The 14,690-nt window shown below is 41.0% G+C and overlaps 1 protein-coding gene across 2 annotated transcripts; it reads left to right on the top strand.

The window, feature by feature from the left end:
• Positions 1 to 907: 907 nt before the first annotated feature.
• Positions 908 to 12,884, top strand: il12rb2 (interleukin 12 receptor, beta 2a). Of its 2 annotated transcripts, none has more exons than XM_031575085.2 (16): positions 908 to 2,154; positions 2,536 to 2,659; positions 4,371 to 4,625; positions 5,002 to 5,116; positions 5,361 to 5,533; positions 5,820 to 5,980; positions 6,494 to 6,641; positions 7,193 to 7,257; positions 8,603 to 8,816; positions 9,009 to 9,200; positions 9,566 to 9,661; positions 9,767 to 9,928; positions 10,472 to 10,609; positions 11,680 to 11,785; positions 12,083 to 12,167; positions 12,285 to 12,884. In XM_031575085.2, exons 2-16 carry the CDS (start codon positions 2,599 to 2,601, stop codon positions 12,738 to 12,740), a joined length of 2,427 nt encoding a protein of 808 aa, XP_031430945.1. In that variant the 5' UTR covers positions 908 to 2,154; positions 2,536 to 2,598; the 3' UTR covers positions 12,741 to 12,884. The 2 variants fall into 2 exon arrangements, with proteins under 2 accessions (XP_031430945.1, XP_031430944.1); XM_031575084.2 differs by having other exon boundaries at positions 908 to 2,150.
• The last annotated feature ends 1,806 nt before the right edge of the window (positions 12,885 to 14,690 follow it).

Genomic DNA, 14,690 nt, shown 5'->3' on the forward strand with positions numbered 1-14,690 from the left:
TTTTGTTTTGGGGCTTTTATGCCTTTAATTGATAGATTAGCGAAGAGTGGGACAGGAAATGAGAAGAGGTGGGGAGTGGACAGGAGAAATGACATCGGGCCGGATTCGAACCTGTGTCCTCCATGGGCGTCAAGCCCGAATATGGTCGGGGCTACTGTTTGCGCCACAGTGTCCCCCGAGATGAGGCTGTTTGTGTCCAAACACAAGTGTAAGGTCTATTTACCTGTTCTGTTCCCTCACTGAGATGCTTTCCCTCTCCTCTCAGGCCTCCTTGCGCACAAGGTCTTAATCAGGGGCGTAACTATAGGGGGTGCAGCAGGAGCGGTTGAACCTGGGCCCGTGGGTATTGGGGGCCCGTAGCCGTGGCCCATAGACATATATCTACGTCAATCTAAATAGTCTGAAGGCGTAATATGTGCGCGGGGGGAGGGGGTGTGGCGGCGGCGGTTAGTGATCTGACCTGACAACTTCACAGTTTTAAGTGTTATAGGCAGAATATGTGCGCGGGGGGAGTGGGCGTGGTGGCAGTTACAAACATGAAAAAAAAAGGGGTACGGGACTGTAAAATGTTTGGGAACCACTGCCTTACGCCACTGACTAGGGCCCGTCATAATAGCCTGCACCTGGGCCCGTCATAACTACGTTACGCCACTGTCTTAATGCTCTTTATCATTTAGTTGGATACTCAGAGCAAGATTCTCTGACAGATTCTCTCAGCTGATGTCAAGTCATGTCACATAGGGTCCCAAACATTTTACAGTCCCGTACCCCTTTTTTTCATGTTTGTAACCGCCACCACGCCCCCTCCCCCCGCGCACATATTCTCTGACAGATTCTCTGAAACAAGTTCATATTTTAACTTTGCACCACACATAGAACAATCTACAAGGACATGTTCATATTTTTACTTTGCACCACACAGAGAATAATCTACGAGGACATGTTCATATTTTAACTTTGCACCACACATAGAACAATCTACGAGGCTGGCCTGGGAGTGTTCATGTGCGTTCACACTCTTGAGGAGGGTGAGGCGTTTCCAGTAATAGTCACCAAAAGAGAAGTGTGACATTGAGCTCTCACACCATAAAGCAGAGCATTTGCACTAGAGGGACTTCTAAAAGTGGTCTCTGACATATCAGGATAAATAACATGTTTTTAGATGGTGTTTATTGTTCTGTTAAAGGGACCGTGTGTACATTTGTAATGCATTTACCTCACTGTGGACACAGGTTCCTAAGGCTCATTTATGCTTATTTAAGAAATTGGGCAGAATAAGATATGTTGCACTTGAACGATTTCCAGTGAGACTTCGCCTCTGACTAAGAATATTCAGAAATGCTCTCTGATCAGGGAAGTCAAATCTCAAGGTCAAGTTTGTAAGAGATGAATTCTATATCAGACTATGTCCCCTTCCAAAACTTTCAAGTAGCAATTCGAAAAAGATTCATTTAGGTTGCAGTTGATGAACCGGAGTATTTTTTCAGATCTTTTGCTACTTGCTTGATTACAGTAGCTATACATAGTTCAGTGTGTATGCCTTCCTTCCTTGAGTCTTACCCTTCCACATATAGGCCTATCTAAAAAAATTGGGAAATTTGCTTGCGTTACCTGGTTTGTGCAATAACCTGTCTGCTGAGTAGTATTGGGATGTGTGTCATAACATAATGTGGGTGTTCTACTTATTGGGTTTTATTACATTATTTTTATTTTATTGTATTCCTACTTATTTGGTTTTATTTGCTTACAACATGTTCAGTTTATTTCCAAAACATTTGCCAAAGTTATTACAATAAGAAGGGATGGGTTTGGACCATAGGCTAGATAGACTATATGTCTACTGTCTACTCATACCACGGGGAGGGGGAACTGGGAACTGCTGTCATGTACTTAAATGTCAACTTGAAGACGCACTTCCACTCGTTCGGTCGGGCAAGAGGCACGATTTCGAATCTCAATTACGAAACTGTTCAGAAAAGTCTAAAAACTCTGAAACAGAAACGTAACAATGATTTGGGAACTTTGTGCACTCAAACGTCCATACAACCTCAGTTTGACGGATGAAGGCATGTTTCGCTTTTAATGCTGAAGACGTTGGCACAGATGAAGTGGCCGGACAGTGTATCGGCAACACCGCTTGTACGGGCTGTGTGAGTAAGGCTACCTCATGTATTTCCTATAAGAACAATGGCGACTATCAGAAGTATTTTAAAACTAAATCTGTACTCTGTACTAATATTTTGTTATATTCACGAGTAGCTTACTAGTGTTATTACACTGTCATTTGCAAACTTAACGAAATCTGGTTTATTTCAGTAGAGAAATGCCTGTTTCTAAAGTTATGGAAGAACTCAATCCAGTTTGACACAAGTAGTCAAGGCCAATAGATTATCACTCAGACCATTATTATCTTTTTCAATGTCATTAGATTAAGATTCTTGCTTGAAAGATTCGTATGATGTTTTCTGTGGAGGACAAATATTTTATAACTGCTGCTCTTTTTGAATGGTAACAAATGCTGCAAATCATCCACAGTTGAAGATAACTGGATGTGGAGGTGCAGTGGATCCATGTCGATGATCAGCGCTCTGACGGAGCATGTGTTATGCAAAGACAAACGCATTTTTCTTCTTGCTATATGCTGTAGTAATCCGCAATGGTAAATCACATTCGCCTATGTACACTATTACACGCATTCTTTTTCAACATTGATCAAATTTGGACGTGGCAAATGACGCAATGCTATGTTGATGTTGCATTTGAAATTGCTGATGTTTAGCCAGATATACAGACGTGGACAACATTGTTGGTCACTGACAACTGAAACTGACAAAAGTAATAATAAATACAAATGTACTGAAAATGAACTAATGAAAATCAGACATTGCTTTTGAATTGTGGTTCAACAGAATCATTAAAAAAAAAAAAAATGATGGTACCCCTAGAAAAGATTGAAAATAATTGGACCATAGGGACATGTTAAACTAAGATATGTCCTCTAATTAACATCACAGGTGTCTTCAAACTAGTAAACAGTCAGTCTGCCTATTTAAAGGGTGAAAAGTAGTCACTGCTGTTTGGTATCATGGTGTGTACCACACTGAACCTGGACCACAGAAAGCTAAGGAGAGAGTTGTTTTAGGAGATTAGAAAGAAAATTATAGACAAGCATGTTAAAGGTAAAGGCTATAAGACCATCTCCAAGCAGCTTTATATTCCGGTGACTACAGTCGCACATATTATTCAGAAGTTTAAGGTCAACGGGACTGTAGCCAACCTCCCTGGACGTGGCCGCAAGAGGAAAATTGATGACAAATTGAAGAGACGATTAATACAAATGGTAACCAAAGAGCCCAGAACAACTTCCAAAGAGATTAGAGGTGAACTCCAAGGTCAAGGTACATCAGTGTCAGATCACACCATCCGTCGCTCCTGAGGCAAAGTGGACTTCATGGAAGACGATCGAGGAGGACACCACTGTTGAAAGCAAATCATAAAAAAGCAAGACTGGAATTTGCCAAAATGCATATTGACTAAATGAATAATGATTAAAGCTTCTGGGAGAATGTCCTTTGGACAGATGAGAGAAAACTGGAGCTTTTTATAAATAAATAAAATAAAACAACACTGTACCTACTGTGAAACATGGAGGCGGCTCAGTTATCTGGCAGAGGGGTCCAATGAAATCTCAAGACTATCCAGGCATTCTGGAGCGAAATGTGCCGCCCAGTGTCAGAAAGCTTGGTCTCAGTCGCAGGTCATGGGTCCTCCAACAGGATAATGACCCAAAACACACAGCTAAAAACACCCAAGAATGGTTAAGAGCAAAACATTGGACTATTCTGAAGTGGCCTTCTATGAGCCCTGATCTAAATCCTATTGAACATCTGTGGAAATAGCTGAAACAGGCAGTCCGGAGAAGGCAACCTTCAAACCTGAGACAGCTGGAGCAGTTTGTTCACGAAAGTGGGCCAAAATACCTGTTGAGAAGTGCAGAAGTCTCATTGAGAGTTACAGAAATCGCTTGATTGCAGTGATTGCCTCAAAAGGTTGTGCAACAAAATATTAAGTTAAGGGTACCATCATTTTTGTCCAGGCCAGTTTCATTAGTTTGTTTTTTAAAATGATTCTGTTGAACGCCAATTCAAAAGTAATGTCTGATTTTCATTAGTTCATTTTCAGTCAAATTGTATTTATTATTACTTTTGTCAGTTTCAAGTTATTTCACTGACCATTGTGTTTTTGTTTTTTTCGGAAGGGTACCAACAATTTTGTTCCCGTCTGTATCTGAGTAGTAATTTGCATTGTTACATACCCATTTGAAAAACTTAATTTACCGTCATGAAGTTCACTTCTGTGTTGTTATTCAGCCAACAGCAATTGCACAGCAATTCCCAGCCTGGGCCGATTTGTGCAAGTGGGCGCAAATTTTACAATTTTCTGCATCAATCAAGGGAGTTGCAAAGGACCCAGGACTGGCATTTTCCGTGATACCGTCGAGAAGCAGCTTCACCAAACAGAGAATGACACAACAATCAGGCATGAGGTTCAGGGAATAATGGTGAACAGAACATACACTTGCAAATGCGAGCCTGTGGTCTGTGGTGTTGACATCATTGTTGGATGTAAGTATTACACTGTGTTTTCAAATGTTATGCTTTTATTTCATTTTTTTAATTTAAATCTGCATTTACACATAATAACATAAGTAAATATTAACAAGATATCACGTGACATGACAATAATGATTGGCACCGTGGCTGTCCAGTGCTGTATCGGTAACTAGTGAATGGTGAATGGTGACGATGGTGAAACACAAACTCTGGGTGTGTCTGCTGAACCCAAAGTGTTGCTTGCAGGTCTTCAAATGTTGTATTTTTTCTATACCTGAAAACGGTAGCTAATCTTGTCATGCAGTGATCTCAGTGACACATAACGTTACAAGTCATGCAGTTTGACGGGTGCTACGGAGTTTAAGGAGTGTGCCATCTTCTCTTCCAGACCCCCCTGAGGTCCCTCAAAATCTTACCTGTGAGCAGAACGGGGAATTTGGAAATGTCAGTTGCACATGCAAAATAGGAAAAGAAACCGGCTTATGGACAACATCCGAGTTCCGGTGAGTAGAAACAGAAGGTCACTGCAACGCTTAAAAGAAAATGAGTAAAATGCGGTAATAGCAGAATGTGCATTGGAAGTTTGTTCACTGACACCTCATACTGTAAAGCATGATATGTATGGAAATTAGTGTCCCGTCTGAAATGTCTTCATCAAATGTCTTAACCCTCTTTCCAGCTAAAAATGTCATGGACTGAGATTCTGCAAGTTCATGCTGGAAGATTCTACTTTATGTTCTCTTTCAGTGTTAGGACTGCATCTCACAACAGCACCACAGACGTGCCGGTCATCCACTCCGGGGTGAATTTAGCCACGTTCTATCCTGGATCTGACACTCGATTCGTCGTTAGTGTGAGGGCTTTCAACAAACTTGGACACAGTGCTGCGGGGGAAATTGACTTCACTCTTAGTCACATTGGTAATATAATTGTGTTAATTGAACTGTCTTGCCAACCATATGTGCTTCATTGCAATGCTGAAATCTGTTTTACTCCATAAATCTGCTCAATCAAATATACTGTGAAACTCACAGGATGAAAGACTCCGTTAATTGGTCCACAGTGGTTGAAGATCACCCTAGCTTGTTTCAGACACACAATGTGTTCATGAAACTATCCACATACCGCGTCACTAACCCCACCAGGAAGAAGATGACCGCTTCCTCTGACCACTGACGTCCGCTCTTTCTCTCCTTCTGTCTGCAGTGAGGCCCACTCCTCCAATCCTGGATAAGGTGGTATGTTCCTCCCGCCACTGCCGCCTCCTCATCACCAACGCGGGCTCCTGTCACATTCTTCAGGTCCAGCACAGACAGGTCCGGGACCAGGACCAGGACCCGGGGCACTGGTCTACACAGCTTTTCAACGTAGGTAGTCCACTTGCCATGTCTAGACTAGACTAGATACTGAGGTATGACATACTACAATGTCCATTTTAGGAAGTGCATATACGTAAGGGTAAGTGCATGCACGTATGCATATCATGAGGTTAGTAGATAGGGAAAGCTTGCATTCAAAAGACACCAACAGACCCATACCGGCTGCAAAGATTATCTGCTTGGCTTGCTTACGCACGGTGACAAGCAGCATGACATCAAGTTGACTTGGTGTGCAGGTGGGCTCACATAACTTCACGGCAAAAAACTCGCAGGCCGTACACCACAAACCCTGCTGAGTGAATCAGAAAGAGGGGGAGAAATGTCACAGAACGGGGAATTTGTTGAACAACCTTTTCTTAAACAACCTTGGGTGACGTCATTTCACATCCGGGGACCTTTTCCTGTTCGTGTGTCTTGAGAGTTTTTTTTTTTTTTTTTTTATCAATGAAAATATTAGTGAGTAGCTGTGGTCTGAGATATTTGGTTCAAATCTCTCTCCAGCGCACACACTCAAACCACAACTGGAACATCTCAATCTCTTTGGAGCCGTTTGCGTCTCACCATTTCCGTGCCAGGTTGAAGATAAGACCACACACAGGTCTGTGGAGCCAGTGGAGAAGTTTCAACCAAAGCAGGACTGGCGAAGAAGGTGATTGTTTTTATTGCTTATTGTTTTAGTCATTCCTGTAGATTACTTAAATTACTTGTTCAATTTTTTTTTCACATGGAACAGATTGCATATATGGCGGTGCAGTTTGAGCTCTGCGGAAAAAAAAATATTTAAACGCGGAGTTGATACTCATCGAAGTGTGATGACCTATAACCGTCAAAGAGCACTTTACACACACTTTCACACTATAGACTATAGTCTGGTCAACAGAAAAATATAATGGTAAGTGGTCTTTAGCTTTTAACACTCATAGAGCAATCAAAGCTCTTTACAGATGAATGCCAATCTACCCATTCACACACTGATGCTAGAGGCTTCTATCTAAGTTGCCAAACCGCACATCGGGAGTCGTTGGGGGTTCAGTGTCTTGCTCAAGGACACTCGACACTTGGTGAGGAGGAGTCGGGTTTGAACTAGCAAACTTCCGATTGCTAAATGACCCCTCTACCTCCTGAACCACTATCGCCAACAATAGGCTTATACAAAAGTAGCATTTTTTTGTATGATTATGTATTTTCATCTTTTTTCAGCACCTCTGAAACTGGATATTTGGTACATAGAAAAATCATCCGGGTCATATATCTTGCTTTGGAAGGTATGTGTCATTTCAGAAACACAGACACATGATGTCTTTCATCTATTATGAAACCAGAATTTCAGTTCTCTTCCTCTCTCTCTCTCTCTTTCTCTTTCTCTCTCAACCTCTCTGAAAGTCTCCACCATTTTCTGTTTTACAAAAGATAGTTACACATATTTTATAATATATTTTAATTATTTATTTTCCCAATCAGTATTGTCATTGTGAACACTTATGGTGTGGTACACTAAAGGCTAAATAAGTTTGTCTACTAAAAAAATATAAATATTAAAAAGTGAAATATTCTGCTTGCATAAGTACTCAACCCCTATATATTAATACTTCCCATCACCCCGATTCCAGCCACAGAACCCTACAGATTGTCTGGGGTGATGGGCAGTGGTGGGCGCCGTCAACAGTAAATACTAGAAAACCATAAAAATACAGATTGGGAAAATGATCAGTGCCAGTATCTTTTGTAATTGTGAAAATGGATGATTTTTAGGGGGGTTGAATACTTTTGCAAACCACTGTATACACACGTACACACACACACACATATATATATATATATAATGTGTTTGTGCGGGTGTTGGTTTTTCAAGAGAAATCATACATGTGCTGGACATAGACTAATACAGTGCAGTGTGTTTTTTAATTAGTTTTACTTGTCTACCAAAAAAGGCAGTTTTAACAGTAAAGGGGACAAAGAAGACAATACAGATGAAAGAGGGTGTGAAAATAAATGCCAACATTGTGTAGAAGCTAAAAGTGCCCTCATTGTGTAGAAGTTAGAGGTGCACTCATTGTGTAGAAGTTAGAGGTGCCCTCATTGTGTAGAAGCTAAAAGTGGCCTCATTGTGTAGAAGTTAGAGGTGCACTCATTGTGTAGAAGTTAGAGGTGCCCTCATTGTGTAGAAGTTAGAGGTGCACTCATTGTGTAGGAGCTAGAGGTGTGAAACTACAGTAACCTCACTGTGTTGAAGCTACAGATGTCAACACTGCCATCTGCTAAATGCCAAGCCACTTGTAAGATTTGGCTCTAGAAGTGTGAATGCCAGCGTGCAATCTTGAAACCAGCCGCCCAACGGCATGCAAGTTTCAGTTTACAATAAATTTGAGACTTAGAAGAGAGAAAGTGACTTGATCCTTGTTAAACAGTTGCCGGGGTAGTTTCATTTTTATTAATGCCTCAAACAGAAGTAGTTACACTACTACTTACACCACCATATTACATTCAAATATTGAGCTTTATATACAGTTAAATCCGTTTTTCTATGATAGAACAGAACATCTAATGCTGGATGCAATCTTGTCCTCATGTGTGTATGAAATAAGCAGTCTATATATGTCTTCGATCCAGAAACAGAATCAGTCAGAAGCCAGGGGCATAATTCTCGGATACACAGTATTAGCTGAAGACACGAAGACAAAGGAGACCAGGTCCTGGAATGTAACAAACACAACGTTCACAAACTTCACAACTCAGTTGTGCTGTCACTGGGTTATCAACATCTCAGCCTTCAACTCAAGAGGCTATTCTCCACCTGCTACTATAGCCATACTACAGGAAAAAGGTAAGCTAACGAACAGCACGCTCTACAAACTGTTTATTTTGTATTCAGTGTCTTTGCATCATGTAGCTGTGCAGTGGGTGTGGATATGACCCTATCCAACATATATTTTATGTAATGTGGTCCTATGGTGGCCTCATCTAAATAATTAGCAATTTCCAGTGAGTAAGTGTGGCTTCTGGCTCCTATTCTCAGAACAACGTCCTCAGAAAGTATCTCATGTATCCCGGAGTGATGGCAGCGTCGCCCTCTCCTGGCAGAAGCCTGCTACTGCAGCAGCTGAGGCGGTGATTGGCTACCTTGTGGAGTGGCTCCTAGTTGACAGGCCCTATAAAGAACTCCAGTGGCGAAGGCTGAGCAGAGATCAGCTGAGTATCAACATTACAGGTGTGTATGAAAACTCTCTCACTAGATTGATGTCAGCCAAAATAACGTAGGTAGGTCTCCATCATGACACGCCACTTGGTCTGTGAGTATGGAAGAAGTCTGTGAAGATGAGCTTTTCTCTTTCCATATCATACATAACACATGTATCATGTTAATTGGCAGCCTCTTACCAGTCAATGTTGAGACAGTATTACCTCTGTGGACTCTATGAATGACATACTTTTGAAACCCGCCATAATGACAGAATTTTTAACCATAATTAACAGTTGTGTAAGTAAAAAAAAATGCTAGCAAACAGTAAGAGTAATTTAAACATTAAACATTTAAACTTACCCTTGTATCTGTTACTTTTCTCCTGTGTAAAGGTCTTCAGCCACATGAGTGTTATAAAGGAGCAGTTTACACTCTATTCAAATATGGAAAAGGGAAGGCAGAATTTGACATTTCCACTCAGCCTAAGGGTAAGCCTAAAATGAAAGATTATTTTGTTAATTGTGTTTTGTCACCAGAGAACATTGTATGAATTTACATAACATAATGTATGACTGAAAATACCAATATTTTAGTTCCAGAGAAAGGTCCTGATGTTATTCGTAATTTGCCACTGGTCAATGAGGATAACACTGTGGAGGTGTCCTGGATGCCAGTCCCAAGACACCAGTGGAGAGGTTGCCTCAGAAATTACACCCTCTATGTCCAAGGACCAGAGGAGAAGATAGCTCAATATGGTACGCGCTGATTGTTAACTCACAAGCAGTATGCTTTACCATGTGACCAATAAACACTTTGAATAACAAAGTGATGAAAACAAACATGGCCTGATCACTCAGTTGGTAAAGCATTAGAATCCTGGCAGTAATTCCTAAATTCAAATCAATACTATGCAACGGTTTACCTCTTTTTGAGGTATGTTTTTGTAATGAGCAACTTTTGGTATTATCTTCATATTAATTTTGATGATAAACACACCTGTTATTTCCACTTGCCATCCAGACTGGCTATGCACTATGTAGTTCTGTGGTTCGGGTCTCAATACGACAATAGACGTCAGTTAACATGTTACCAAGGTTTTATCAGTGGCAGCGGGGCTGTTAGTGGTGTTTAAGAGGTTTTGCATGCTTTTTAGGTAGGTAGCTTGCTAGCTTTCAACCAAAATTCCATAATGTTTTTTTTAATTAAGTGCTTTCCAGTAAACCATTCTGTGAAAAATATCAAATGTAAGGAGTCTATCCCGCTAGGCTAAGTTGAAACTGTGCCTTTATCTCTTGTAGTTGTGAAAACCATGCGCAGAAAGTTCCGTGTGTCTGGTCTCACCCCTGGACAGCAGTACAAAGTTTCCATGACTGCTTGGACTGATGCTGGACAGAGTCCTCAAGGACAATTCCGCCTTTTCACAAACAAATCCAGAAGTAGGTTCCCTGATGGAAAGTTGGCATTTTTCAGTTTTGAGCTGTTTGTGATGCTGCAGAGGCTCTGAGAGTCACTTGGAAACAGTGCAAACATGCATCAGCACCGGCTTCTGATATGGAAGAGTCCTCAAAGGTGTAGCTCTGTGACTTTTTGTCAAATTCAGCGAATTTCTCTAGCTGTCCATTCTGTCTTGTGGGGTGCCAAGTGTAACAGACCTTTTTCTGTAGACAGAATGTGTTGTGCTACGAACTGAATGAATTAATACAAAACCATGTGACACCTAAATGTCCACAAATAACACAAATGCATTAGCATTATGTCAATGAAATACTGAAGAAACCACATTCTTTCATGCACAGGAAACAAAACTGATCATTTGTGGCGTGGACAGAATTTGACTGTTGGGCTTTTCGATGTTGCTGAATGCGCTTGTCATTATGTGGACAAAATAAACTAATTTGGTAGAGAAAACTAATTGTGTCCACGGAATAGTTGTCTTAGGCCAACATTTATACTTTTGTGACCAAATGCAGAATGCGCTACGTTGTGATCATTCTGTGCCATGAAATGTTCATTTTGTCCATATAATGGTTCTGCTATATTACTGAGAGTATGACGTGCACAAAAGGAGTATAGTACAATGAACTCCATGAGTCAGTACGTTACAGAATGGATTCTGTCCACGAAAGCAAGGACTGCTTGAACTTTTGCAGAAGTCAGTGTTTTGCTGAAGTACAAAATGATTTATGTTCATGGTCCAATACAATCTGTGAATCGGCAGGTTACAGAAAACTTTCTGTCCACAAAAGTAATAGCTACTTCAACTTTTGTATTAATACTGACTTTTGTTCTGATACAAAAGTTTAAGCAGCCTTAGCCCTTGCAGACAGAATTAATTCTATAACCTGCCGACTCACATAATGTATGAGACCAAAACCGTTGTGTGCACACCATACTTTCAGTAATATAACTCGTTTGTGTCAAAATATAATTAACAAAAATTCCAGAGTTTCTTAGACCATTATCAATATCCCAGACCACAACTGAACCACTCTTTTGTTGATTTCAGAGGAAGCTTCATCACTGCTCTTTAGGGTCCTGGTAACCGGTTTCACTGTTATGTCCTCTCTCCTGCTTCTCCTGTGCCTGTGTCATAATTCCTCCCTTCGCCAAAGGTAAAAAGACAAGACAATAACAACGTTTACACAAGCTGTTTGCACACAGAACCTGTTGATAACAGGGGATTCTTCAAACATTACAATGTTTTGAGTGTTTAGATAAGAGTCAACAAGACCTCAAAATCACTCTTCAGAAAAATGATCATCAGTCAGTTGGCTATCCAGGAACACACTGATATAGGATCACAAGTGGTACCTTGCAGTGGTCTAATATAAACTACAAAAAGTCTGCTTCTCCAACAGTAGGAAATTGCGTTATATTTATTTCTGATCCATTAACTTATCTCACTGTAGGTTTTTGACATGTTGTCACCTCCTTCCGGACATGATCCCAGATCCTGCCAACAGTAAATGGGCCAAAGAGTTTTCCGGTGAAAAGGTAGTCCCACCTTCAGGCAGTTTCTTTTCAAGTGTCTGATATATTTTATCACACTGTAAATCAGAGTGAAAACATGGTCAAAGTTTTTTTTGTCTTCTCCCCACCACCTCTCCTCAGATTGAGATGGCCTTGACCCTATACCTCAATGAATCCAGCATGAGTGAGGGGGAGCCTGACACGCTGGAGGTGCAGGAGATCTCCAATGAGGGCCTGATTCCTGGTGCTGTGGTGGGCCTCAGCAGGTCGAGCAGCAGCAGTTTGCAGCAGGACGTGTGCCTCTCCTACAACCTCACCTCCCCCACTACCTACCTGAAGAGCTTCTCGCAGGAGTCCGATCAGACCCAAGTGTCCCAGAACACGGAGGTGACTGTGGACTACATCTCCACACATGGGATGCTGAGTGGGGAGAGTGATCGAGAGGAGGAGGAAGAGCAACCATGTTTGGATGGACCAACGTTCCTTCCCTGCCCTCTCTTTGACCCTCTGGTTTCCTTTGGGGGGAAGCTTACTTTGGACTCTGTGAAAATTGACTGTAGCGACTTCTTGGATGAACCATTCTTTTTGCATTGCTGACAAATGACATCTATGAATAATACAATAGCCACAACAAACTTTCTGCCAGCTTTCATTAAACAGAGCTACAATGGACAAATCAAAGATCTGCCTATTCCATTTGGAAAAGCAGATGTGTAGAATGTTGTACCGGCAAGATTCAATTTTTGTGTTTCTGCTAAATTATTTGTGTTTTGTGTATTGATAAAGCATGTGTGTACATATCTCTAAGAAACAGAAAGTTACAGAATCTAAGCATAACACATCTGGAGGAATTTTTGACACGTGTGGAGTTTCTGCAGACTTGAGAAGGGGCTCAGTGCCCTGGACTGCATCATCTATTTGCAGCTCTAGGGTGAAACGCTGCCTGAAATTACGCCAAATGTAGGCTGTGCAGTGGACTCTCCAGCTCCCATTTTCATCTTCTCAGAAATATCCTGAAGACAGATTATTACAACATAGGCCAGGCAACAATCTTACGAAAACTAGGAACACAGAAAACAAAACCCACAGCTGGCGCTAACAGAAATACGGTCAGGTTCTGTGTTTAAAGAATTATGTTTAAAATTGGAAAGAAATCACACAAATGTAAACATTATCCAAACTGAACGACCAAAACATGGTCCTCAAACGTGATTATACAGACACGCTAAACAAATCCACTGTTAAGCCAAACGGTACAAAACATATGTGATGAAAGCAAATCAAATATCGATATAGGCCCACACTAAGTGTAAAAACAGGATCTTTGGTAACTGTCAAACGACTGGAGTTAGAACGAAATAGCTTATAACCAAACACCTGAGATGCAAACAAAAAATATTACAAAATGTTCTAAACAATAATAAAGTGTTATCAAACGAGATAATGCATTTGTTTGTCGTCTCTTTTCAAGATTGACAACACTTTCTGGCGTATCAACTGTTGTCTAGCCAAACGTATTAAAGCATAAGTGATAAAGAGTAAATGAAGAGTTTGGTTCCAAAACGCGCTAAACGGCACTTTTGGAAAAATAGTTCCCGCCAAAATCAATATTGTATTTCGTCGGTATTGAAAAGTCCATATTCGATTTTACACAAAACGCGATATCCTCCATTTTATTCTACCCTGTTTTCTCCCTTTCTTTCCAAACCGCGACAAATGCCAACCTCCCTTCTCTGCCGAATGCGATACATCTGCTCAACCAATCACAGTGCACCATTCCACGCAGTGTAAACAGTAATGGCGGCTGGAGGGTCATTCTACGAAACGGGTGCCATTTGAGTCCTCAGCATTTCATGAGCTTCAAAAGATGTAAAAAATAGTCAAAATGTGTTCCAAAAGTTCAAAGTTGTTAACGGTAGTGTTTTTAATTACATGATTAATGTTTTAAGTGCATTGCAAAAGTAAAACATACACTTTTTAGTCATTATTAGTAAGGATATGGCTGTTTTTGCCATGTCCGCAATGAACAACATGGAATTTGCATAAAACGTATTAACTTACATTTTTTATTTCTAAACGAAACCTTTATTATACTAAGGATTAAAATTATGCCCCTGACACTATACAATATATTTATTCAAAATAAATCATTAGTTTTAGCAAAAAAAGTCATTATTTGTGCCTGTCCCCCATTTTATCTTACAACCTCGTAACGCCCAGCTCTTCAATAGGCGGCCTGCGGGCCGGATCCGGTGCTTTGGACTGGCCCCCGGAGTGTGCTCCAGTAGCCTCATTCAGTTTGTGATTATGGCTAATTGTACACCCTCACGTGCAGTAGGTGGCGGTATGCACCCGTATAGGTGGCGGTATGCACCCGTTTAAACCAAGTAAACAGGTACTGCCTGTTTTGGCCGGAGATACATTTTGAGGGACAACAAATGACCAATTAAATTAGCCCCTTCGCGCTCTAGAGTGCATCACTTTGACCGTTCTGACTCGTACCTTTCAAGCTGCGGTAACGAGACAAAAATGTCCCTCTCCACCTTA

Source organism: Clupea harengus, chromosome 10 (assembly GCF_900700415.2).
Source record: "Clupea harengus chromosome 10, Ch_v2.0.2, whole genome shotgun sequence".
Lineage (NCBI taxonomy): Eukaryota > Metazoa > Chordata > Actinopteri > Clupeiformes > Clupeidae > Clupea > Clupea harengus.